This window comes from Medicago sativa, chromosome 2 (genome assembly GCF_051527215.1).
Source record: "Medicago sativa cultivar Bolivia chromosome 2, Bolivia_mono, whole genome shotgun sequence".
In the NCBI taxonomy this organism is placed as follows: Eukaryota; Viridiplantae; Streptophyta; class Magnoliopsida; order Fabales; family Fabaceae; genus Medicago; species Medicago sativa.
The window spans coordinates 20,438,684-20,461,987 of NC_140750.1; the positions used below are offsets into that span (position 1 = coordinate 20,438,684).

The 23,304-nt window shown below is 34.4% G+C and overlaps 1 protein-coding gene across 2 annotated transcripts; it reads right to left on the bottom strand.

The window, feature by feature from the left end:
- Window positions 1–3,535: 3,535 nt before the first annotated feature.
- PLDP1 (phospholipase D P1) lies at window positions 3,536–21,718 on the bottom strand. 2 transcript variants are annotated; one of them, XM_085743716.1, is made up of 20 exons: window positions 21,300–21,718; window positions 19,299–19,400; window positions 19,029–19,119; window positions 18,792–18,933; window positions 17,052–17,219; window positions 15,682–15,855; window positions 14,722–14,964; window positions 14,487–14,603; window positions 13,138–13,277; window positions 11,875–12,024; window positions 10,500–10,656; window positions 9,873–10,403; window positions 9,467–9,577; window positions 7,790–7,936; window positions 7,514–7,711; window positions 7,313–7,414; window positions 5,500–5,631; window positions 5,355–5,420; window positions 4,259–4,320; window positions 3,536–4,156 (listed from the first exon to the last, which is right to left on the bottom strand). In XM_085743716.1, exons 3-20 carry the CDS (start codon window positions 19,097–19,099, stop codon window positions 3,910–3,912), a joined length of 2,958 nt encoding a protein of 985 aa, XP_085599842.1. In that variant the 5' UTR covers window positions 19,100–19,119; window positions 19,299–19,400; window positions 21,300–21,718; the 3' UTR covers window positions 3,536–3,909. The 2 variants fall into 2 exon arrangements, with proteins under 2 accessions (XP_085599842.1, XP_085599841.1); XM_085743715.1 differs by having other exon boundaries at window positions 19,029–19,144.
- Window positions 21,719–23,304: the final 1,586 nt, after the last annotated feature.

The following is a 23,304-nucleotide window of genomic DNA, read 5'->3' on the forward strand; positions in this document are numbered from 1 at the left end:
ATTAGTATGGCAACTTGACAAGCAAGTAATGAACAATAAATAACTTGAGTGGATGAAATCAAAATGCGTTTTAGTTGTTGCCTTTAAATTAAATTATCTACCATCTTAATTAGACAAGCTTAAATTGAACTTGAATAACATGTATTACATAACCAACTTATTAAACTCGTGTGTTTAATAAGTTTTGGTTGTAGACGAATTATTTGAGAGAACTCGAGTCTAAATCATGAGTGAAGCAATTTTTTATCATATTTTACTTACATGTCGGTCAAAGTTCAAATTATTAGAATACCTTTTTAATAACTAAGAGGGTCATCATAAAAAAAAAGTCGGATGACTTTGGAAAATCTATACTCTATAAACATCTTGTATAGTAACTTGTATTTTAATTGATTTCAGATAAAGGCAGAATATTAATAGCTCGATTTATATCAAATACCTATAACCCTTCGATTGGGTCAATGTTAGGATTCCTTCCTAGTCATATAACCTGTAAAGCACTTATAAGAACACAAGACACAACATCGACACATAAATACCAATAAAATTTCAAAAATAAAAGTGATTGAAGATTAACACGTGTCAATGTCATATATATGACCATTGTCCAACACTAACACGTGTTTGTTACCAAACACATCATCTATCCGAAGTGTTGATGCTACCTATATCTTGTCCAGTTGTTTAAGGGGGGTGTGAGTACGTCAAAGGTCAAACAACTGGATACCTTAGGATTAATTTATTATTCACAATGGAATTGGTTAACAAACAAACACAAAGTAATGGTCAGGGTTGCTTAGGGTGGAAACTAAAAACATGATTGCATATAATATTCATAGAAAGAAACCAAGCTAAAAAATTGTTATATAGAAAACGACGGGTCAGGTGTATGATTTGGAAGGGTTAAGATTCGTATTTAGAATAGTTCATACAGATTTTGACAACAATATTACCAACCTCATTTCATAATGGTAGGGCTGGAATGGTTTACGTAATAGAAGTTTTTTTTTTCTTAAAAGATAATAGAAGAATTTATTAATCTATCATAATACCATTTTGTACCGAATGAGAGTTATTATTGATAGATTGCTTCAAATCATATCATATCATATCTAGTTAGATACTCATGAATCTTGATAATCATGTAGGGCTGGAATGTGAAACTAATTTGCGCCGAACTGCTTCAAGACATATATATCTACCTTTTGCTACTTGTTATGAGATGTGGAGAGTAATTACGTAAATATAATGAAAACTTGTAATTTTTCACTTCTTAATATTTAGTGGATATTGGTTTTCCCGTTAAACTCTTTAGAATGAAAAATATATAAACTAATATTATTTAATTTTGATCTAAAGTGCAACTTTTTTCTATAATAGCAAAAGTTGGAAAGGATTGTGGAATTTGAAATAAAGGGAGAAAAGTTTGGTCAGCGGTTGAGATTTGAACCTTAAAAAAATATAACATCTTTCTAATTTGTAGTTGAATCATACTTTATTTTTCATGAGAAAACATAGGTTACTTCTTGGAAAGTAAAGTGTTTCATATAATTAAAAACGGGTTGTTGCTCAACTGGTAAAAATGTCAAAATTGTTAGGTCAGACACATGATCAGAGTTCGAACCCTGGTTTCTCTACATGTATGTGTGAGTTTCTAATGGCTTTGTCATTTCATTTATTTACCAACAACATTGGATTGATGCCTTTATAAGTAAAAGCTCGCTTAAACGGTGATCTAATCAATGATAGTTTTATTTAACAAGGAAAATAAATATGTCTCAAAACTCAAATTATAATCACCTTTTTTTTTTTTCGAATCAACATCAATCAAATCAATTCTCTCGATCCCAAAGATGTGGAAAAATCAAATCAATTCTCTCGATCCCAAGGACATGGAAGAATCTAAACTTCGTATAAACGTGGAAACGTCAATTGTCTTCAACATTTTAAATAGTTTTTTAGTATATAGATCAATTATAGACGCATGTGACCCTTCTCCACTTTAACGATTGTCAAAAACATATTCTCACGAACTCTTGTTTTCTTGGTTTGTTCTTTGCCATAATAATACTTTTTCTTAGAGGTGCCACAATAATACTTCGAGCCTTTTTTTTTTTTTGTACAATAATACTTAAGAGCCTAATGGAAGACAAATCTAATTTCAAGAAGCGCTCACTCGCCACGTTATTTTTTTGAGCTGCATTTGTTAAGATTCTCCCTAACACTGCACGTGTGGCATGTCATTTGAGTGCATTTCTAATCAATCTATCCATTACCAAGGTTGCTAACTCTTCCTTGTTCCATGTGACACATGGTTACTTCAGAATCCAACCGGTCATATCTTTAATTCATTTTGCATTAAAAAATTAAAATCAGGTTAATCGCAAATAAAGTGTCATCTGTGAAACACAGATTTTCATAGATTTGCTCCTAGCTTTAAATTTAAAAGATAAAGTAAGATATGTGTACAGTTTATGAATAATCTATGATTAACATATCATTAAGTGTTTGAATTTAGTGGTTGGGATATCTTAATTTACTCTCTAAAGCGATAGTTCATTTTAGAAGATTAAAGTGTCTCTTGTGTATCATCTCAAATCTAGTATATTAGAATTTAGAATGAATGACTATCATATCAAAGACATCATGACATACACCAATTTACAAATGTTTAAATGACAGATGTTATGACTAAGTCATTGATAGACATCTGATTGGTTATATGTAATTTTTTCTTTTGGTTACATATTATATATTACATATGACACAACACAATAGTTATTACACAGAATTATTAAAGAAATTTTAATTATGCGGCAATAGTAATTAAAAATGCTTGCATTTATGACTTAATTATAATATTCTCCGGTATAATCGATAGAAATCATTTAACAAAATTCTCATGAGTCATCCTCGCATATTGGGAATGTGAGTACAATATTTGGCATTTCCCTCGCTGAGAAAATCTTCAAATCACTAGTCACAAATGTATTGAGTTCAATTTCTACTGAAAAGGAGAAGAACCAAAAAAAAAAATGGTACCACACTGACAAGTATCTTATACAGAAGTTTGATTAAACGGATAATCAGTAATCACAAACAAAGAGACTGCTCAAACGCAAGAACGTGTGAAACAAAGCCTACCGTTCTATTTTATGTATTTTTTTTTACTTCCATCCTAGCAGTAATAACAAAATGCATATATGTTTCTTTTCTTTTTCAAAACTCGGTATTTGGTGTAAGGAGCAACTAATTCAAGGAGTCCAATCACACCATCCATTTGCAGGGTGTTCCATTTAAAACCAGAGCAAAGCGCGAAACTCTATATAAACTGGCCCAACAAAATTGACATCGGGGAAAATCAAACCGAGACCTTGAGAGGAGCACATTTCACTATCTCAAGCCAACACCGTCAGGCAAACCCAAATGGGTCTGTATATGTTTCTTTTATTTAGGATTACCTGCACTAGAGAGATATCTTTGAACACTCGCCAAAGGAGCAAGAAAAATAAGATCAGAACAAACGACAGAAATATAATTGAAAGTAATCGGCATATATTATTGATTTGATTTATTTCCCGTATAAAATGTGAACTGATGGATTTTGGATTTTTACAGTGAACCAGTTATAAATACATTCTTTACAAGAATAAGGATTTGGATCTCTCAAGCACTCACTTATCTCCGACCTCTATCCTCTTCGTCTGTCTCTTAACTTCCCTCTTGCTCTCCAGCATCCTTTCTCTCCCTCCCAACTGCGTCCTTCTCTGCACATCGTGATCCCCATGCCCCAATTTCCCAACTCATTTGCAGAATTGTAATAAAAAGAAACTCTGCAAGTAATAATTACAAATCCCTTCCGTATAAAAAAATCAAGACGTATTGTGTACTGGACTATGGACATCGTACTCAATGAAAAACTTGAGCGGCATAGTATTCGCCTTCATTGAATGTAGGTCTTAGACTTTCTTGACACATGAACTCCAAGGGAAAAGAAACAAGATGACCCTTTACTAATGCTAATCTCTCCATAGGAGGAGTGTTCTTGATATCTCCATCGTGATAGGATTCTAGTTTTTCTGGGGCTATTCCTAAATCAATGGTCGTGTGTCCAATTTTCTCTTTCCATAAAGCCATACATTGTCTGAAAGCAAGTCTGCAAAAACAAAAGGTTTACAATGTATGTTAGGACAAGACAACGGAAGAGACTCGCTCAGAGATAAGAAGAAAAAAAATTACAACAATTACACCGACATACCTGGTGTGTATCAGATCATTAGGTACACAGGAAAAGACATCCTGATAAATCGCTGTATTTGTCTGTAAAATGTATCCAAGGATATTAATCAGTATACTAGTTTGAAGTATTGTTTGTTGTTCAGTTATTCAGAAACAATAAGATCTAATAAGGTATTCAGTAATCTGAAAAATATTAGGTAAGAGAATTTATGTACACATGTTTGTTTGCTTGTTTATTTCACATTGCATAAAAAGAAAGGAAAGATGGCACCGGTATATCTGAATTGTTAACATGACTAAACCATATAAAACTTGCAAGTTAGTGACAAAGGGGAGACGGAAGCAGAATGTGGTATCATTAGTAAAAATAGAATTGAGAGCGCTTGCCGAGAACTAAAAGAACTACTGTGGCTGAAGATTATTCTAGATGATTTGAGAGTCGCGTTATAGGGCCCTGTGACGATCCACTGTAACAAGAACTCGGCTACCAATATAACTTACTTTCCTACACAGAATTGTAGGAAAAAACATATGGAAATTGATAGGCATTTCCTTAAAGAACATTTAAATGAAGGCCTGGTGTGTAGGTCCTACGTTCCAGAAGAACAACAATTAGCTTAATTCCAGCAAAAGGGTTGAAGTTTTCATGATCTTATATCCAAGCTGGGAATAAAAGAAAAGTTGAAGTGGGTAAAGCCAAAAAAGAAAAACAGAAAAGAAACTTATACAGACACAGAATGAACAGGAAAATCTAAATGTTATAGGCTATAATCAACACTCGTTCTCAATCCTAAACTTAGTGGAAAGAATGTACAAATAAAAGGGTAGAGGCCAGGCCACTAAAATGTCCTTGCTTGCTTGACACTTTAAAAGAATAATTAATTATTAATTACTTTAAAAGAAAGAGCTTTATGCAAGGAATGGTCATTTAATAGTTGTTTTATAAAGAATACATAACTTAACACCGTGAAAAAATGGGAACTTAGTACTATAAAGCTCCTGCCATACATGATCCAGGATTCATTACAGATCTATTGCTAGTCAAATTAGTAGCAAATATACACAATATTTATTATTAACTTTTCCCTCAAAAAAAAAAAAAAAATTATTACTACCTTTGCTATTGTCATCCAAATATCCTTGTATGTAGAATCAACAACAGGGTCCATTATTCGATTGACCTGAGTAAAATATATTAAAGTAATCATTACTAATCAGGCACATGAAACAACTACTCTCCAAAAAAGGAAAATCACTAACCTCTCCAGCCGGGAGACCTAAGTGTTCAGACCATAATGATAATCGGAGACTCGAAGAAAATTTCCCTGCCTTCCAAGGCTTTCCATCCATATAAGAATCAATCAACTCTTTGTCTTCTATAACTACACCAATCTGAAATCCATATGTGTGACAGTTAAAGGGACAGAAGGTCACAACAGTTATGAATTGAATTCATATACAACTTAAAAAGCCCAATTAAATATTTCCAAATGTGCAAACTATAATTAACAGCACTTGGTATGAAAAAGCAAAACCATGACACAATTTTTAAGGTGAGAAAAAGGAAGTTGGCTGTAACGATTATTAGTCAGTTGAAATTATTCTTTCACTAGTTGCATGTTTTATATTAGGAAAATGCTAACTTGTGCCCTTGGGGAAATTGTGTATTCAATGTATTAAAATTTTAAAATTTGTGTATTCAATGTATTAAAATTTTATCTTTTCAATACAAAAGTTATATTTTAATTCCATTTTTAGCTTCTTAACTTGTGCCCGAAGGGCACAAGTTAGCATGACCCTTTATATTAAGGTATCTCCTAAAAGTTTGTTAACATTACAAATACGTCAAACTGATGCTCCCTCCATTACTAATTATTAGAAAAAACTCATAGTCCCACATTAAAAAGAGACAAGGCTTCAAAAGATTGATAAAGTGGCACCAATCCCCTTACAAGCCAGCTTCGTAAGGATGAGTTAGGCCCAATATGAAAACCTAATATGGTATCAGAGCCTATCCATTTGGACCAACTACCAAATTATCCATGCACCAAGTCCAATAGTGATGGGAGTGAGAGGGTGTACTGGAAAACACTCAAGTCTCACATTGAAAAGAGATAAGTCCAGAAAAGAGTTTATAAAGAGCAGCATTCTTCGCCTTACAAACTGATTATGTATGAATGGGTTATGCTGATTAGAACCCGAAATTCATAAACAGAATTTAAGTGAAGAGATAAAACAATCGAAAATAGAATGTGTTTGATTGATGAAGAAAGTAAAATTGTTGAAGAAGGGAATGAATCTCAAACTACCTTAGACCCCAGCTCCTCCGAGATGGAGAAAATTTTGTGCCTAACCATAATGGTTTCATCAATAATCTTGCATGATCACTACAATTCACGTACCTCACTATAAATACTACTAATTAATAACAAACCCACCAACTAAGCATCCTAGCCCACTATTTATTTACCATATATCCTCACCACACTCTCTATTTACATAATACCCTCTTTTTCTTTTATGACCCCTATTCGGGTCTCTATCATATGCCCATGTAAAAGTACTAATTGAGCGTCGTTTAAGGTTTCTTCACAAATATTTAAGAAAACAGTAAATGACTTAATGAGTGGAATAAGTTTACTGAATTGTCCTTATTATCTATTCGATTATTAAATATGGCATAGTCAAATATAATGACTAGAGAGTGATGCACACACTATTTATTTGAGGGAAAATTTGAAGAGAAAAAAATTAATGTCGCATTGAAAAGATAAAATAACACTCAATTTGATTTATTTATTTTTTTATTTGACACTCAAAATGAAATAGGGGTAATATGATGCGAGAAATTCAAAGTTATTTATGAACACAAATACTTAAATTTGCAGAAAAGAGAGAAAGCTAACTAGATATTAATTGAGTTACTTCTATGATATAAGAATTACCATTGGTAAAAAATTGTTAGAAGGGCGCATGAAATAAGAGACAGTGTGTGAGAGTGAATCAGTAATAAAACCTTAAAATCCGATCAAACTTTTACAGCATGTGAAAGGAAGAAGACTTAGAACTGTACCTCAGAGTCCCTGGAGCCAAGTAAGCTCCTATCATTAATATTAGCAGATCCAATCAAAGTTATACAATCATCAACAATCATGATTTTACTGTGAACGTACACCTGCAAAAAATTGTATGTCATTGAGCTGACCAGAGCTACTTAAGCAAAAGACCATAGATGTAAAAAAAAAATAATAATAAAAAAAAAAAAAAAAAATACCTGGCTGGTTGCCACAGGACCACCATCAGAAAGTCTACCATAATTCCTCAGGCCATAAAAGGAGATGTAGTCATGTATTTTTGAACCGAGAAGGTCATTAAGATTATGTAAGATAGAATTCTGCCCTCTGCAAATGGTTCGATACTGCCAATGCATTATGGCTCTCACAGATGCTGCACCGGCATCATCAAGTCCCCCCTAGATAACAAAGAAGTGAGTCCAAAATTCATGCAAAAGCAATGCTTTCTCTTTTTGAAAAAAGAAATTAATTAGAACCTGGAAGCCAGGCAGAAGCGGTATGACGACTATAACCCTGAAAGTTTTTTTGTCATTATGAGCTCGCATAATCCGCCGATATAAAGCTTGTGACACACGATTACGTATCATATCATCTCCAGAAAGACCTGATATAAAAAACTGGTTCTGGAACAAGTTCCCAAAGATAAAATGGAACAGTCAGAGAAAGTCAAGAACAGATTTAGAAAGAGATAAAAAACTAGATCCCTATAAGCTTGAATTTTTTTTACATCAGCTTGAAAATTAAGAAGCAAAAAAATTTAAAGGGGGCAGGGGCAGAATATATATTATTGCTTCATCAAACCTGGTTCAACAATGTTCATGAAATGCAGCACACAACGTGTATTACAAGTTGTAGCAGTATTGAAATCATTATTGAAAAACTAAGGCATTGCAGAGAAAAGATCCAAATATTTTCAAGTACGAGACTTTTCTCTTTTTAAATCTGAAACTGATGTGGTTTTTGATAACTTTCAAAACAAGTTTAAAACAGTCAAATACAGAATTAAATACATAAATCCATATAAAACCGGTTATAACTTAAACTTGGTTTGGTTTGTTCAATAATAAAAAAAAATCTGCATAAAAAGAAAGATCAAACTAGTAACAAGTAAACCCAGTAAACCCAATTAAACCCAATAACAAGTAAACCCAATTATAGCATAAAAAGATAATAAGCAAAGCCGAGTTAAGATTAAGAAAGATCAAACCCTTTCTGTAATCATCATAATATTGAAGAAGATTATGTATTTTGGCTATATAGAACCATAACAAGTAAACCCAGTACAATTGTCGAATAGAGATTAAGTTCTTCCTAGGATTAATATAAAAAATGAGTTGCATAAGCAAGCAAATAAAGTAGCATAACAAATGCCAAATCATTTGAGCATGAAATTTAATTATCATCTTGAAGAAGGACATCTAAAGATATTGGAGCCAAAGGCTTTGGGTGGGCAAGGTTCGGTTCGGGATGAAAACTGAACCGAACCGAACTGGATTGTTTGCTAAATTTAAAATAACTGAACCGGACTGTTCCAAACCGAACTGAACTGTTCCGAACCGAACTTATTATTATTGGTATCGTTGAAAAAGTATAAAAAACCAAACGAAATCGAATTTTAGAATTTTTAAAACCGAACCGAACTGTTCCGAACCGAACTGCTACGAATCGAACCAAACTGTTTTGGATCGAACCGAACTATTTCAGTTCAGTTCGAGAATTGTTAGTAATGGTTCAGTTTTTTTTGGTTTGGTTCGGTTCAGTTCAAGAGTTGGATTTGGTTTTTTGGTTTTTTTCCTACCCCTTACTATGCAGAAACTCACACGATATTCAAAATTTTTAGAACAATGGCAATTTAGTTTTGAAGTAAATACTGATACGGTCATTGTCATTCAAGAAATAATTACCCTGCTCTTTTGTTCTTATTCTCAATCTAATTGCCAGCTTCCATACATGCTTTATCTATACTATATATAAAGAAAATAACTTGTTTTTTACTCTTTTGGGCTGCCTTTTTCTCTTTCCAAAATTACCCTCAACTTTCAATACAAATAGCATAATAATAATAAGGAAAAACCACTTTTGGTATGACCATTTGCAACAACCATCAATCTTCTAAAACTGTATCACATCAAAGGCAGAAGTTTATTCAATACCTCAATGTAGATGAAGTGTTCAGCTTTCTCAATAAGAGAGCAATAAGCATTGTGGATGCTTTCTTCAGTTTGACTTGTTCCAGCCGACCACTGACTGACGCTCCTAATAACCTATCAATTAAAATCTATTTCAATGGCAGAAAATACAATGGCCAGTGTAAGAAAATAAAATAACAGGACAAGAAAATAACAAAAAGAAATTATTAAAGGCAAGAACTTCAATAAAATATCTGATTTCTCTCAATAAATAGTTTCTAATGACAAAAATAGTATTTGTTACACTTTAAAAAACCTTTTGATGAGATGGGATATAAAAGGTATATCACACAAAAAACAAATCCATAAGTAATAGACGCATTTATATTAGGTAGGTCGGTGAAACTCCAGCACTAAGAAAACGACGTACCTGACAACGGCACGAAGCACGAGGACCAATTTGTCCAGATTCATCAGCAAAACCTCCCTGATCACCCCGCTCTTGTGTATCCCACCATTCAAGATCTGTATTTTGTGAATCGGCATGAGCCACTCTATCATGAGGCATTTTCTCGTGATACTGCTCAGAGTCAAGATCATCTACAAAGCCTTTCATTGGTGTATCCGGACCAACTGCTGCTACTTTGGTCCTTCGAAACGAGAAAGGAAGGCCACTGCTGATCCTTCTTGACTTGTCAGCATGATGTAGGAAGGAGCTTAGCCCATTTGGTTTCCGGTCTGCTGTAGGAGAATCCAACCCACCCGGCTCTTGAGGTAGGAGTAGAGGAATATCTTGATCTTGGGAAGATGAGGAAAATGAATCTTCTCTCTTGAAGCCTCTATCATTGACAGTGTTCTTAGTTTCGATCGGTATCTCACTGCTTCCCAAGTAATGAGGAATAACCATGTGATGTTGAGGCATAAGTAATGGTATTGTTTGTTCATACGGAGCTTTGTTCCTCTGATGTAAAAAATAAATAAATTATTTCATATCGGGAACACAGGAAAAGGATCAGAATGCCTCAAGACTTAAATGTAATGGTAGAATAAGTCTAACCTTGGCATAATTCCATCGTTGAACAAAGTGTCTAGCTATGTCACGACAAGGTGGTCCCCAAAGGGCACAATGAACATCATGCCAAGGCATACGAGGATATTTTTCACGTTCCAATTCGTCTTTCATTGTATCTTCCCATGAATTTGGTTCAGATTCCCTATCAAGTTTGAAAATGAAATGAATATATGAATAATGTTAAACAAGAGTTGGTCTATGACAATGTAATGATGAGTGACATCCTAATGAATACCAATTGCAAAGCCTGCAATAGTTTTCTTTAGAATATCTTCTTTTTTTTTTTTTTTCAATAGACAAATCAGAAATGTTAATAAGTTAGTCGTTATGTTATTTTATAGGGTTCAAACCCTGGACCGCCTACTTAGAAGTTAAAACTCCTTTGATGTCCCTTATTAATCGTAGCATATTGCGAATATACGGAAGAATCAATAAGGAGAAATCCTCTGAGACCGCTCTTATTGCTTCAGCCCTTGTCGGATTATAGAGTTAACCAATGTAAGTATTTTGACCATTACAACTACAGAAATGGCTGCAGGAGCCGCCTATAAGACTTGGGTAGTACCAAAATCATTTGTTCTCGTCTGACTAGTGTACAATGTGAGGATGTGGTTTAGCAGACCTCAGATTTTCGTTCAATAATGAACAGGGACACTTGGGTACGTGTTGCTAGGCAAATTTAGTTCTGCTCAGTCTGAGTTAGCATCATTTGTTGGCAGTGTGAGCATTCCAAGGGCAGGTTATCAGGCCTTCCATCACTTTACAGCATCTGCATAGCTTTTTGTTGAATAAATTGGTAATCCCATAACCTTTTAATCTCATTCATCTCAGATATTTAAAACCAATATTTCTAATTCCAAAAATTTGGAGAAACATACTCAATCCCTAAAGCTAGCTCAAGGTTAGAATATTGCTAGATCCTTATGATGAACTGAAATCTGACAAATTTTTTAACACTACCTCGTATCTTCATACTTGATATATTGTAATTCCAGTTTGACAAATAGAAAGAAACTTGGTGCCAGTTGGGACTTGCTGGGAATTTTTTTTATTTTCAAGAAACCCTTTTATATAAGACAAGACCAGAAATAACAACTACATTCAAAAATACATTTTTTTCAGGTTTTTGTTTTAGCTCCTTAGCATAAGCAACGATTCCTTTTCTTTAACAGCAGATACTTTGCATCTAGCCTTCTACTGTCACGTACAAAATTTATATTATTTCTCCAAACACTTCAAAATAGTAAAAGAAGTGCCTTTTTTCTAAAATTAAAATGAAGCTGTTAGCAATTACACAACATGTTCAGATAGACTCTTACATAAAGCTTGTGTGATTTTATTTTCTATTCACAAAATTTACCTTGGGTTGTAATAGTCCTTTCCAGGCCAAATTTGCGGAGGGACATCTCCCACTTTATGCTCAGGTGAGTCGTATCGACCAAAGCATAAATCCAGTCCTCCAATGAAGCAAATATGATTATCGACAATGACAAGTTTTTCATGGTGTGACCTGTGTATTCATAAGCACAAATAAGAAACCACAAATGTGTGGCAAAATTGATACATACAGAAAATAGCACACGCCTAACTCACACACACATACCAGCATACCCACAAAGGCACAGACACATAACATACAAGTGCATGTGGGTGTGTGTGTATTGAAGTTATACGATTTTAAACAAGGAAGGAAGGAAGGAAGCGAAAAGAGAATGACTTTGAATGGGGATTATGGTTTTTGATTATACAAGAGACTAAGCACTAATCCCAACTCATGCTAATACTGAAATCTTAATCCTAAATAAAGTGAAGGGTTAAATATGTTGTTAGTTCATATAAAATCATGATCATTCATGTTTAGTCCATGTAAAAATTATGTTGATTTTTAGTGCCTATAAAATGCAACAATTGTATTCTCAGTCCCTGCAAAGGAACCAAAACAAGCAGTTTTTGTTAAATATAGAGAGGGAAAAATAAACAAAAAAGTATTTTAGAGATTAAAGTTGGATGGTCATGATTTTACCAGGACTATAAAATATTTAATCTTAAGTAAATAAGGAAACGGACCATAAAATACAAAGACATATATAAGTTAATTTTAAGAGACGATCTAAGATTTTCTAAAATACTCAATGATACAATTCAAATATTATGAGATATTTGTCTAGCACTCTAACAAATAACAATCCTCCTCAATCAAGCTAAAGCTCGCTGAGCTTTGAGCTTGTTACAAATAAACACTTGGAAAGAAAGTTATAATATGAGCTCCACGAAACATGTAAAGTGTTGGTTTGAATGTTGCATAACCAAGAAAGAAGAAACTTGATTCTTTGATGATACAAAATAATAAACCTTATTTATAGTAATACAAGACTCCTCATAATTAGATAAGGAAATTAGTCATACTAAATTACTAATTACAAAACTCCTAATCCTAATTTAATAAGAAAACAGATCATCAAATATAAAAGAAGTGTGGTAACAAATCTTAAGAGATAACGCAAGATATTTAAAAAGTACTCCAAGACACAACCTAAATATTATGAGATATTTTTCATATTCTAATAACACATGCACGCGTTCATAAAACCAAAGACAAATAAAGTTTTAGGTGATTTCATACCACAGGTAAACACCAGTAGAAAAGTGGTCAGGATAGCGTAATACCCTCACATTCTCATGAATGCTGAGAAGCTTTTTCTTGCTATAAACACTGTTGATTTTCAAAGCAAGAGCCACCTCTTTGTAGAGAAGAATGTAAATCTGTAAAGAAAGAAAAAAAGAGCATTCATGCATAACTTGTCACTTCACTGGAAATAAAGCAATTCCAGGTGGAATACAATGAACTTAGAACCTTCATAACAAATTGATTTTTAGGTGGACTGGACTGGTGAACTATTAAGTAATTAAACAATTCAATTTATTTATCTTTATATAGTTCTATGTATACCGTCAACCAGTGGTAATCATAACTCAACAAACAAAAAAAATATTGAAGAGCCACCGATTCTAAAAAGAGAGGGGAGTTCAATAACAGAAATTTTTTAAACCGTGTAATGTAAGCTGGAAGTCCAAATTATACAATTCAAAGATTCCAACAAACTGGCATTCCTCCCAAAGAACCTAAACTCATGAATAATGACAAGCATTTGGCACACAACATAAACATGGATACTGTGACACAGCTTAATTTAAAGCACCATGTCAGGATTTTAAACATCACGCATTGTTCAAAAAGCTTCAATATATACATATCTTACACAGCCTCAACCCCTTTTTTAAGTGTCCTTGTGTCATAGCCATAACAAGGACTCAAATATTTTTGCCAGGAGAAAAATTGTCGTACTAAGGTGTGCAGCCGAAAAATAAAGAGAGGAAAAATAAACAAAAATTTAACTTGGTTATACCTACATCAAACTATAGGCCAATGTACAATAAATTAATACAAATTCCCCACAATCAATGAATACATACTACAAAGGGAGATACTCATGTTATGTACAATAAATTAATACAAATTCCCCACAATCAATGAATACATACTACAAAGGGAGATACTCATGTTCAAATCCTCTAGCCATACACATAAAAACAGACATATCTATAGGACCATATTGGGTTAGTCTTTCAACCATGCCATTGGATTCATGTCGGACCATATCTTGGGTCAAAAGCCAAAATTAGATAGAAGACACTTTGTAACAGAAAATGAATTTAGGAACAATAGAAGGGAAAAAGTAGTCATTATTATCTGAGGAATATAAAATAGGCCATTAACACAGCAAAAAACACAGAAAACTAAGAAAACTGAAAACCAACAGTAACATTATACTTAACTTATTTGGGATGGCCATAATTATCTCTTCACAATATAAATTTTCAACAAGTAGATGATAAAGGTAATTCAGTAAATTGGTGTCTTGGATAAAATTGAAAAGACACGTTGTAAGAAGAGTTCCAATTAAAAGTTACCTGAACCCCTTCCTTAGCTTTTGCTTCCAACAGATTATCAAGCCTTGAAGAAGCATGAGTCTGGAAAGGTCGCCGTAGATACAGTTCTGGGCACAACCACCACCCACAGATAAATATCTGCATGAATCTTTCGACCATTAACAAAACAATTTGAAAACAACCATTATTGTCAATTTTGACAAAAATAAACTATCATGAAAGTGGCCTTGACTGTTATGGCACTGAAAAAACAAACCTCAGATTTGGCATCCTCAATTGAAGAAGCCATGACCTCAAATGCTGCTTGCCCATCTACAAACCACTGGGCTTGACTGTCATCTTCAACTAAGCCTCTTGGAGGAGCAAAAGAACCATAGCGATGAGGATGACACCAGCCTTCAGGAGGTCTTAGTCCAACATCATTAATTGCAGCGACCCAATCTTTCACTTTATTACTACTTTTAGCTCTAATTCTAATACTTCGGATTCCGCAAGTCACCTAAAATATTCAATTAAGTGTTAACAAAGTATATCTCTCTGTATGTCATCACCATATATCAGATAACATCCGCAAGTAAGCTAATACTCCTTCCGTTTCTTTTTAAGTGTCTCTTTTGGAGAACATTTTTGTTCCAATTTAACTGTCACTTTCAAAGTTCATTACAACATTAAATGTTGTTTTATGAATATTACCCTTAGTTATTTATTGCGGAGAGAGAAATATATGACATGAAATATTAAATGAATAAGGCTATCATAGTAAAAGTAGTAAATTATTGTATCAAAAGTAGTAACATTTATTGATTGTCTTGGTTTTGTAAAATGTCAAAAATGACAATTAAAAAGGAACGGAAGTAGTAACTAGAAAAAATATTAGAACAACACTTGATTTGGTCCTTGAAAAAAATTTGGAACAGCAATTGTCTTCAAATGATTATTTGATCCATTTTGTCCTCAAAATGGTAGTTCTTTATATTAAAAGTCCCAAAATTACAGTTTTCTGGGATCAAAATGATACTGTTCACCACCAAGTTTATCACTTGAGGACCAGTTTGGTATCACTAATCTCCCAAAAATTGTTGCACGTTGAAACAGGGGATCAAACCAAAATGATGTTCTGAAAATATTTCAAGAATTTCGATATGGTAGACACAATAACATTTGGTACTAAAACCTTTTAAGCACAAGCTCAAGACTACGAAGAAACAATAAATACCTTGAACGAATGCCGTAAAGGATTTCGTTCCTTCATTTCAACTGCTAACGATAAACGGCCATTCCCATTGGCATCTAAGGCGGGCAGTACATCAAAAACAATAATGTCCAAAGGCTGTGTAGCAAAAGGATGTGCCAGCAATGCCAAGAATCCAGGTTTCAGTACGGCCCACACCTGTACACAAACAGGAAAGTGATAACCCTGAAGTTAAACCGAAATAATAAAAGCTACTAGACCAGAATTAAAATGATACCGCTAAATTTCCGGGACATAATACCAGATTGTCTGGAGAAATACAAAGTCAGGTAAATACTTAAAATGTCAATGAGGGTTGGTTTCAGTTGGTAAGGGATCAAATATTTCACTTGCAAGGCCTAGATTTAGTTTCTTCCGCCAATAATGCCCCCATCAGTAGGCAGTATGTATCACTGCCGAAGTTTGTAGCATATATTGCCCTAAATTCTGTATATCGATCCAACATAAATAATCTATGTTACTGCACAGGTCGAACTTCCCTATCTATCTCAATTTACACTATCCCCAACTACCGAGTAGTGTATTTATTTATTTTTTATAAGCCGAGTAGTGTATTTTAAAAATTATTGAATTTGTAAAAAAGTCAGAAAAATGTCTGTTTAACTTCGTAAAATGGGCCACTTCCAAAATCACATCTCTTATATTTGAGAAACTTAAAAAATATGTTATCATGGTAAAAATTGTCATTCAATTTTACAAGTGTGAGAAGGGAGACGAACAAAGTAAGGCGAGATTCTTCCGTTCTTTTTACTATAGTAGCATTCTTTCTCTAATAATTGTATTCCTAATCTAATCTTGTGTAACCACTAATCCCTACACACCGAAAATACTTTCTTGTTGGCAATTCATCACAAACATCCAATCCCATACAACAATACTAGTCTTACAGCTGAGCGGTCAAATTTAAATTTAAGCTTGAGTGTACTTTTAAATCAAATGAGAAAGGAAACTTCCTTGCATTTCATCCACCCTATTCAGATCATATGGTTGACATCTATTATTATCTCTCCGTCATTTTGTACGATCGACCCAAGATATGTAAAATATGAGACTGACGGTGTTGTATGCTTCTCCAAATTTTTACTTCTAAGTTAAGGATTACGTGTCTCTTGTTAAACTTGCATTTGATGCACTATGTTTGGTAGTATTTGGTGATGCTTTACAAGCTTCCACGAGTGATTTCTCACACCACACAGATGAAATATATATATATTGCATCTGACTTCCTAAGCAGTGCATAATTGCCGCACATACAAATATTTAGCTTTTTCATGTATCAAGAGAAATCAAGATAAATGAAGCATGGTAACCAACTTAAATAAAATATTTATTACCTTTTGCCAATTATCATTACAAAAGTTAAAGCAGTAAGAACAACACTTTCTGGAGTCATCATCCTTTATAATTTTAGCCAGATGCTTCACCATCACAGATTCTTCCTTCAGCTTAGGGCCATATTCAGGTGAAAAAGATAACATTGACACCTCCAAAAACTTGCAAACCTGCATACAATTGCTTATTGTAAACAAATTGTCTAGGGGTCATGATTAAACAAAAATTCAACAAACATCCAAAAAACAGCTAATAACAGAATGTAAATAGTCATGGACTTCGACTGGAAATATGTACAAATTCCAAGGTCAATGTCATATAACGTATTACATTTACTTGTATATAGTGGCCAAAAGAAGTGTCAACAATTCACTAAATTTCAAGCCTAACGGGGCACTGGGCAGCCAAGTCCACGAGACTAAAAGTCCAACCATTGTAGTGTCTGAGAAGGATCAATCATAAGCAACCATCGCCCTGTGCGTGGAAAGGTCATTTTCGTGACCAGAACCATGGTGGTCTTATGTGAAAGTTAAAACAGATTCATGAAGTTGGCTGTCTCTACAAAATCCCATAATCAGAAGCATGGACTTCAAGTGCAAGGGTACATTGTCGAGGCAAATTTATATGATTTACAATTTAACAGGGGGTAAATGGACTTTGGCCATGGAAAAGCCATCTTATGGCGGGTAAGAAGTGTACATCCAACCATCCCCACCACACAATAGTAGGATCCTCAGGAATCTGGCTGCCTTTATAATGAAACTAATATCCAAAATTAAGTTATACTGGTGCCAGCAAAACACATGGCTCTACTTTCCTTTTAAAAAAAAATCCTTTATCAAGGCTAAATGTCAACCAATGTGTATGCTTTGCATGATAAATGGTTTGTACAGCCAGTATATTCATTAGTTAGACCAACATTTGCAAACCTTGACATCAAGGAATCAATGCATACAATACAATTTGTCATCACCAGCGGTATAATCAACGCCAGATTGATGCAAATTGCATTCATTGCATTGTTAAATTAACAAAATATTGAATTGTCCTTGCTTAATATCAAACCATATAATTTAATGTACAACAGAAATGTCTGACATAATTGAACCCGCGTTCAAAAACCAGCATGGATCGGACGGTTTGACTGACCTAACCATAAACTAGCCATATGACCGATCTGAAACACTAACAAGAACAAAAATGCACGACACTAGGTGAAAAGTGGTTTGACTCCGACTAATTTTGTGTAAAATTCAGCGAGTCATCCTTTTATCATTTGCAACTTTTCTTTATTTTTTTGAATAGGTTTGCATCATCATGGAGGTAAAGTGATAAAAACATCTATGAAATTATAAAACTTTGTTAATGATCATTCATTTTATTAAGTTACCTACTCTCTTAAAAGGGCTGATTGTTCATTATTAAAAAAGAAATTCTAATTGTTGTTATAAATGATATTCTAGGTTAGAACCATGAAGCTAAAAAATTGTGAATGTATATTAAAGTATGATCTAAATTTTCCGTGAATGAATTTATAGGTTATATATTATTTTGAAATTATTTAATATACCAATTTAACTAGTGACTCTCTAGCCCAATTAGTGACCAATGTCTTGATCTAGTCAATAACGAAAAAATTAATATCGGTTAAACCATGGTAGTGAATTAAAAATTGTATAAAAAGAATATACCTATCTAAGATAATAGATATCTATTTTCAAAAACTCATGCAGAAAGCATACCTCAGGAGAGTTAACAATACTAATATTTCCCAAAAAGTGATTCAGATACCCTTGCATTGCAGTTTTTGCCCTGTCTGCAATAGAATGTTGTCTTCCTAAAGCTGGCCGTATAATTGGTAGAGCAGCACTAGATGGAACATCTCTGTAGCAAAATCCAACTTATAAGAAATTATGACCACAGATTAACACATTTTAATTGCAAGAGAGCTCAAATAAAATTTTCATATTGGATATCACCTGTTTCTAACACTTTCATCAGTTTGTAAAGGAACTGTATCATCGTCACCGTCATCCTCAACTTGCTCCATAGTAGTGTGTTCTCCAATTCCTAGATTTTGAAGCCATTCTTTAACCTTTAATATAAGGTTTCAGTGAACATTATATTAAAATCCAAACTTTGCTACATATGCATGATATCATCAAATAATACAAACAAAAAAAAAAATGTACAAAAACCATTTAAATATAAGTGATCATATGAAAATCAGTATAAACAACATTGCTTACCTGCTCTTGCTTCTCGTGAATTTCCTCAATAAAGGCACGCTTTTTTAATGCAAAATGCAAAATAAATACTTGATGAGCTTTCTTCACTAGCTCCCACTTGAACTGGAAATAAAACAGGAGATGTGAGTATACTCCAGTATGAAGGAAAACAGGATGAAATGGACAATGACAATGCATGTATAAAAATATTGTTCCGCTCCAGTTATATGTTGTTTGTTTTCCATAATAAAAATTTCTACGCGTACTTCAAGTTTAAAGACTCTAACCAACTACAGAGCAAATTGTGAATTCCCAACAAGCATGTGTAAAAGCAGAGATTCTTATTTGAGGAATGTAAAATTAAATTGAGTGCATGTTTGGATGGAGGATTCAGAGGAAAAAACGAGAGGGTCAAATTTTCATATTTTATTGTATCAGGAGATTTATATAATATTTATAAAAATAAACAAAGGATTTAAATATTAGACTTGAAGATAATCCACCATCTGTTTTTTTTGGAAACTCGGTATCCGGCCCAAGGACCGATTAATCCAGGGGACCAATCCCACCGTCTACTAGTGGGTGGTCCAATTGAAGCCAGTGCTTTGCTCTATATGGACTGGCTCAACACAAGAATTGCTAGCACCTGGAGGATTCGAACCAGAGACCTAGAGAGGAACACAGTCCAAGGTCCCAGGCCCACACCACCAGGCCAACCCCTGGGGGTTAGATAATCTACCATCATACTCCTTTCATTCTATAAATTTCTTAAATTAGAGAGTATTTACTAGAAACAACGGACGCTTTCCCTCCAAAACCCTCTCAAACAGAGAAGACCAAAGCTAAAACTAAGGGTCTGTTTGGGTCCTTTGGGAGGGATTTTCAGAGGGGAAGGTTTTGGACGGCAAGGTTTATATTGTAAAATACATTTTATCATATAACATTTCAACCTTTCAATTGTTGGGTTTCAAGTGTGAGTGATTATGTCCCACATCGACTGGGAATAGATGAAACGTTGGATATATATATATATATATATATATATATATATATATATATATATATATATATATATATATAGAGGAGACCCATATACCCATTGCCTTAAAGTTTTGGGTGGAGATGTGGTGTCTAAGTCTCTTAAAGGTCCTGGACGTTTATCCCATTGCCGCTCCCGGTGCTCCTCGGACTCCCCGACAACTGGTATCAATGCCCTGGTTAAGCTCGGTGGGGGAGCGGGAGCGGGATCCTAGTGTGGATCAGGCTAGTAATGTGGGTGACTCACAGTTGAGGGGGCGATTGTTGGGGTTCAAGTGTGAGTCATTATGTCCCACATCGACTAGGAATGGAGGAAAGTTGGATACATAAGAGATGAGACCCATATACCCATTGCCTTAAGGTTTGGGGTGAAGATATGTGGTGTCTAAGTCTCTTAAACAGGACCTCGACGTTTATCCCATTGCCGCTCCCCGGACTCCCCAACAAGCATTCATTTTTAGAAACATTTCACAACTTGCTTAATTTAGAAAAGAAAAACAATTCTCCCATCCCCTTCAAAATCCCATCCCAAACACACCCTAAGTAAAGTAGCAGCCCTTTGGAAAACACAAATAATACGTGAACAATTGCATCATGTAAATTTACCTAATAGACACATGCAAAATTGCATAAAGCCATAAACATATATACACACATAAATACTACTATGTAGCACTGACACTTCTAATCAAAGGCATATTCGGCGGCGTGTATCAGTGTTTGGTGTCAAACACAGCACTGATACATGTGATTATATTCAATTACTTCCAGTGTTTGTGTCTAACAGGTAACACTGACAATAAGCGACACTGATACATGTGATTATATTCAATCACTTCCATTAACTAATTTTCAAATATACAATTCAATTCCCTATGATTCCCCTCGCTTATAATTCACGCAATTCACTTCAATCATAACATCAATTTTGAACAATTCAACACAATCACAATCCAACAAAATCACAAAAATCGATTCTCTTACCTGTTTATACTGAACCTGAATCGTATAAGAAAGTTGCATAGGACTAATATCACTAGCATCAGGACGAGAAACGGAAACGATTGTAGCTTTCGGCAATTCATCGAAAATCCGACAAGCCTCACCGCCGGAGTGACGAAAAGACGGAAGTGACGTAATCTCCGACGCAGTCGGAGGAGGAGCAGGAGACGATGGCGGAGACGATCTCATTTGAACGTAGCGGGGACCGCCGGTGGACATTAACTTCTCCGTCGTCATCATCGGAGTTGAAATCGACGGTTAGAAGATAAAACGATGTCGTTTGATGGATTTGGATCCGAATTCAGAGAGAGATAAAAAGAGAAGGATACAGAGGAATAGCGCTAGTTTTCGTGAGAATAGGAAAATACGTTGTTAAAGTTGAACTGTGATTGTTTATGAACAACGTCAAACTAGTGCCAAGCCAAGTTTGATTTCTTCACTGGCCTCCTAACCTTTTTTTTTTTCCCTTTCTTTCTAAGTAATTCATTTTTATACATTATTTAATTTAATTTATATGTTTAGCAGCGTCTGTCCGTGTCTCATTACAAAAATGTGTATAAATTACAAACGGTAGTTTTTATGAAATTTTTATTAAAATTGTCTTATTTTGATTGATAATAGCTATTTTATATTTTTATATTGTAACAAATTATACTTATCTATTTAACAATATAACAAATATAATATAAATTCTTATATTTTTTAATAACATTCTAATAGTCAAATTTGCTTAAAGGTATAACCGAAAGCAGAAGAAGTCAACCTAAAACGGCATATTTTCTTTATATATAGTATAACATTTGCTTAAAGGTATAACCGAAAGCAGAAGAAGTCAACCTAAAACGGCATATTTTCTTTATATATAGTATAACATGTTAACAACAACAAAAATATATTTTTCAAATAATAAGGAATAGCGAACTATGTTTCTAGTGACATGTTGGAATCTTTGGAAGTGGAGGAACAAATCTATCTTTGAGGAGGACTTTCATCGGTCTATTGATCATATCCGTATCATTTTTGAACTTGTCCAAGTCATTGGAAGGGGAGAACATCCTCAACCGCCGCAAGTGTCACAAAATTTTGACACTATCTACATCGGCTGGAAGAGAACACATGGAGATTGGGTGAAACTGAATTGTGATGGAGCTTATAAAGAGTCAGTGGACATCGCAGGCTGTGGGGGCCTTATTCGAGACTCCAACGGTCAGTGGCTAAAAGGTTACGTTTGGAAGATTGGAACATGTGATGTTCTTTATGCTGAGATGTGGGGCATGTATGAGGGCCTAAGGATAGCCAGAAGACAAGGTTTTTCGCAACTCATTGTGGAAAGTGACTCCAAGCTGCTAGTGGACATGGTAACGAGAAATTGCAAGATTAATGGGGCTATCCCCGTTTTGATTCGTCGAATCCGAGATCTCATTAAACTTCCTGACGAGGTTCAAATAAATCATACTTTGCGTGAAGGAAACAGAAGTGCAGATTGGTTAGCGTATAGTCTTACACAAGATTCTTTTTGGTTGAAAATCAGAGGGAGGTATGGTTGAAAATCCGTGGCTGCATGATGGGAGGAATAGTGGAAGGAGGGATTGGGCTTGTGCTGCTGAATGCTCTAACTTACATCGTGTTTTTGGTAGAGTTAAAATTGGAAGGGATATGGTCACTAGAGGACTTGTCTTTTACAGACACATTGGTGCTTTACTTGACTCAACTGAATGGGTGCACTTTAATGTTGAGAGTGTTGGCAATACACCAGACGCTGCTCAACCGGTTGGTTCCGAAACAATTCTGAACAACAGTTTGCAGATTGCAGGTCCCACAACTCAGGAAACTCTGCTGGAAGAAGGAGATGAGGCACGAATTGCGCGACTAATACAAGAGGCTTGGCTTAAAAACCCGGTAATGATTGAAGCTGCGATGAACACTAATGTGGAATCTGAAAAGAATGTGAATGAACATCAGCCTATTTCTCAATTAGCTGCTTCCC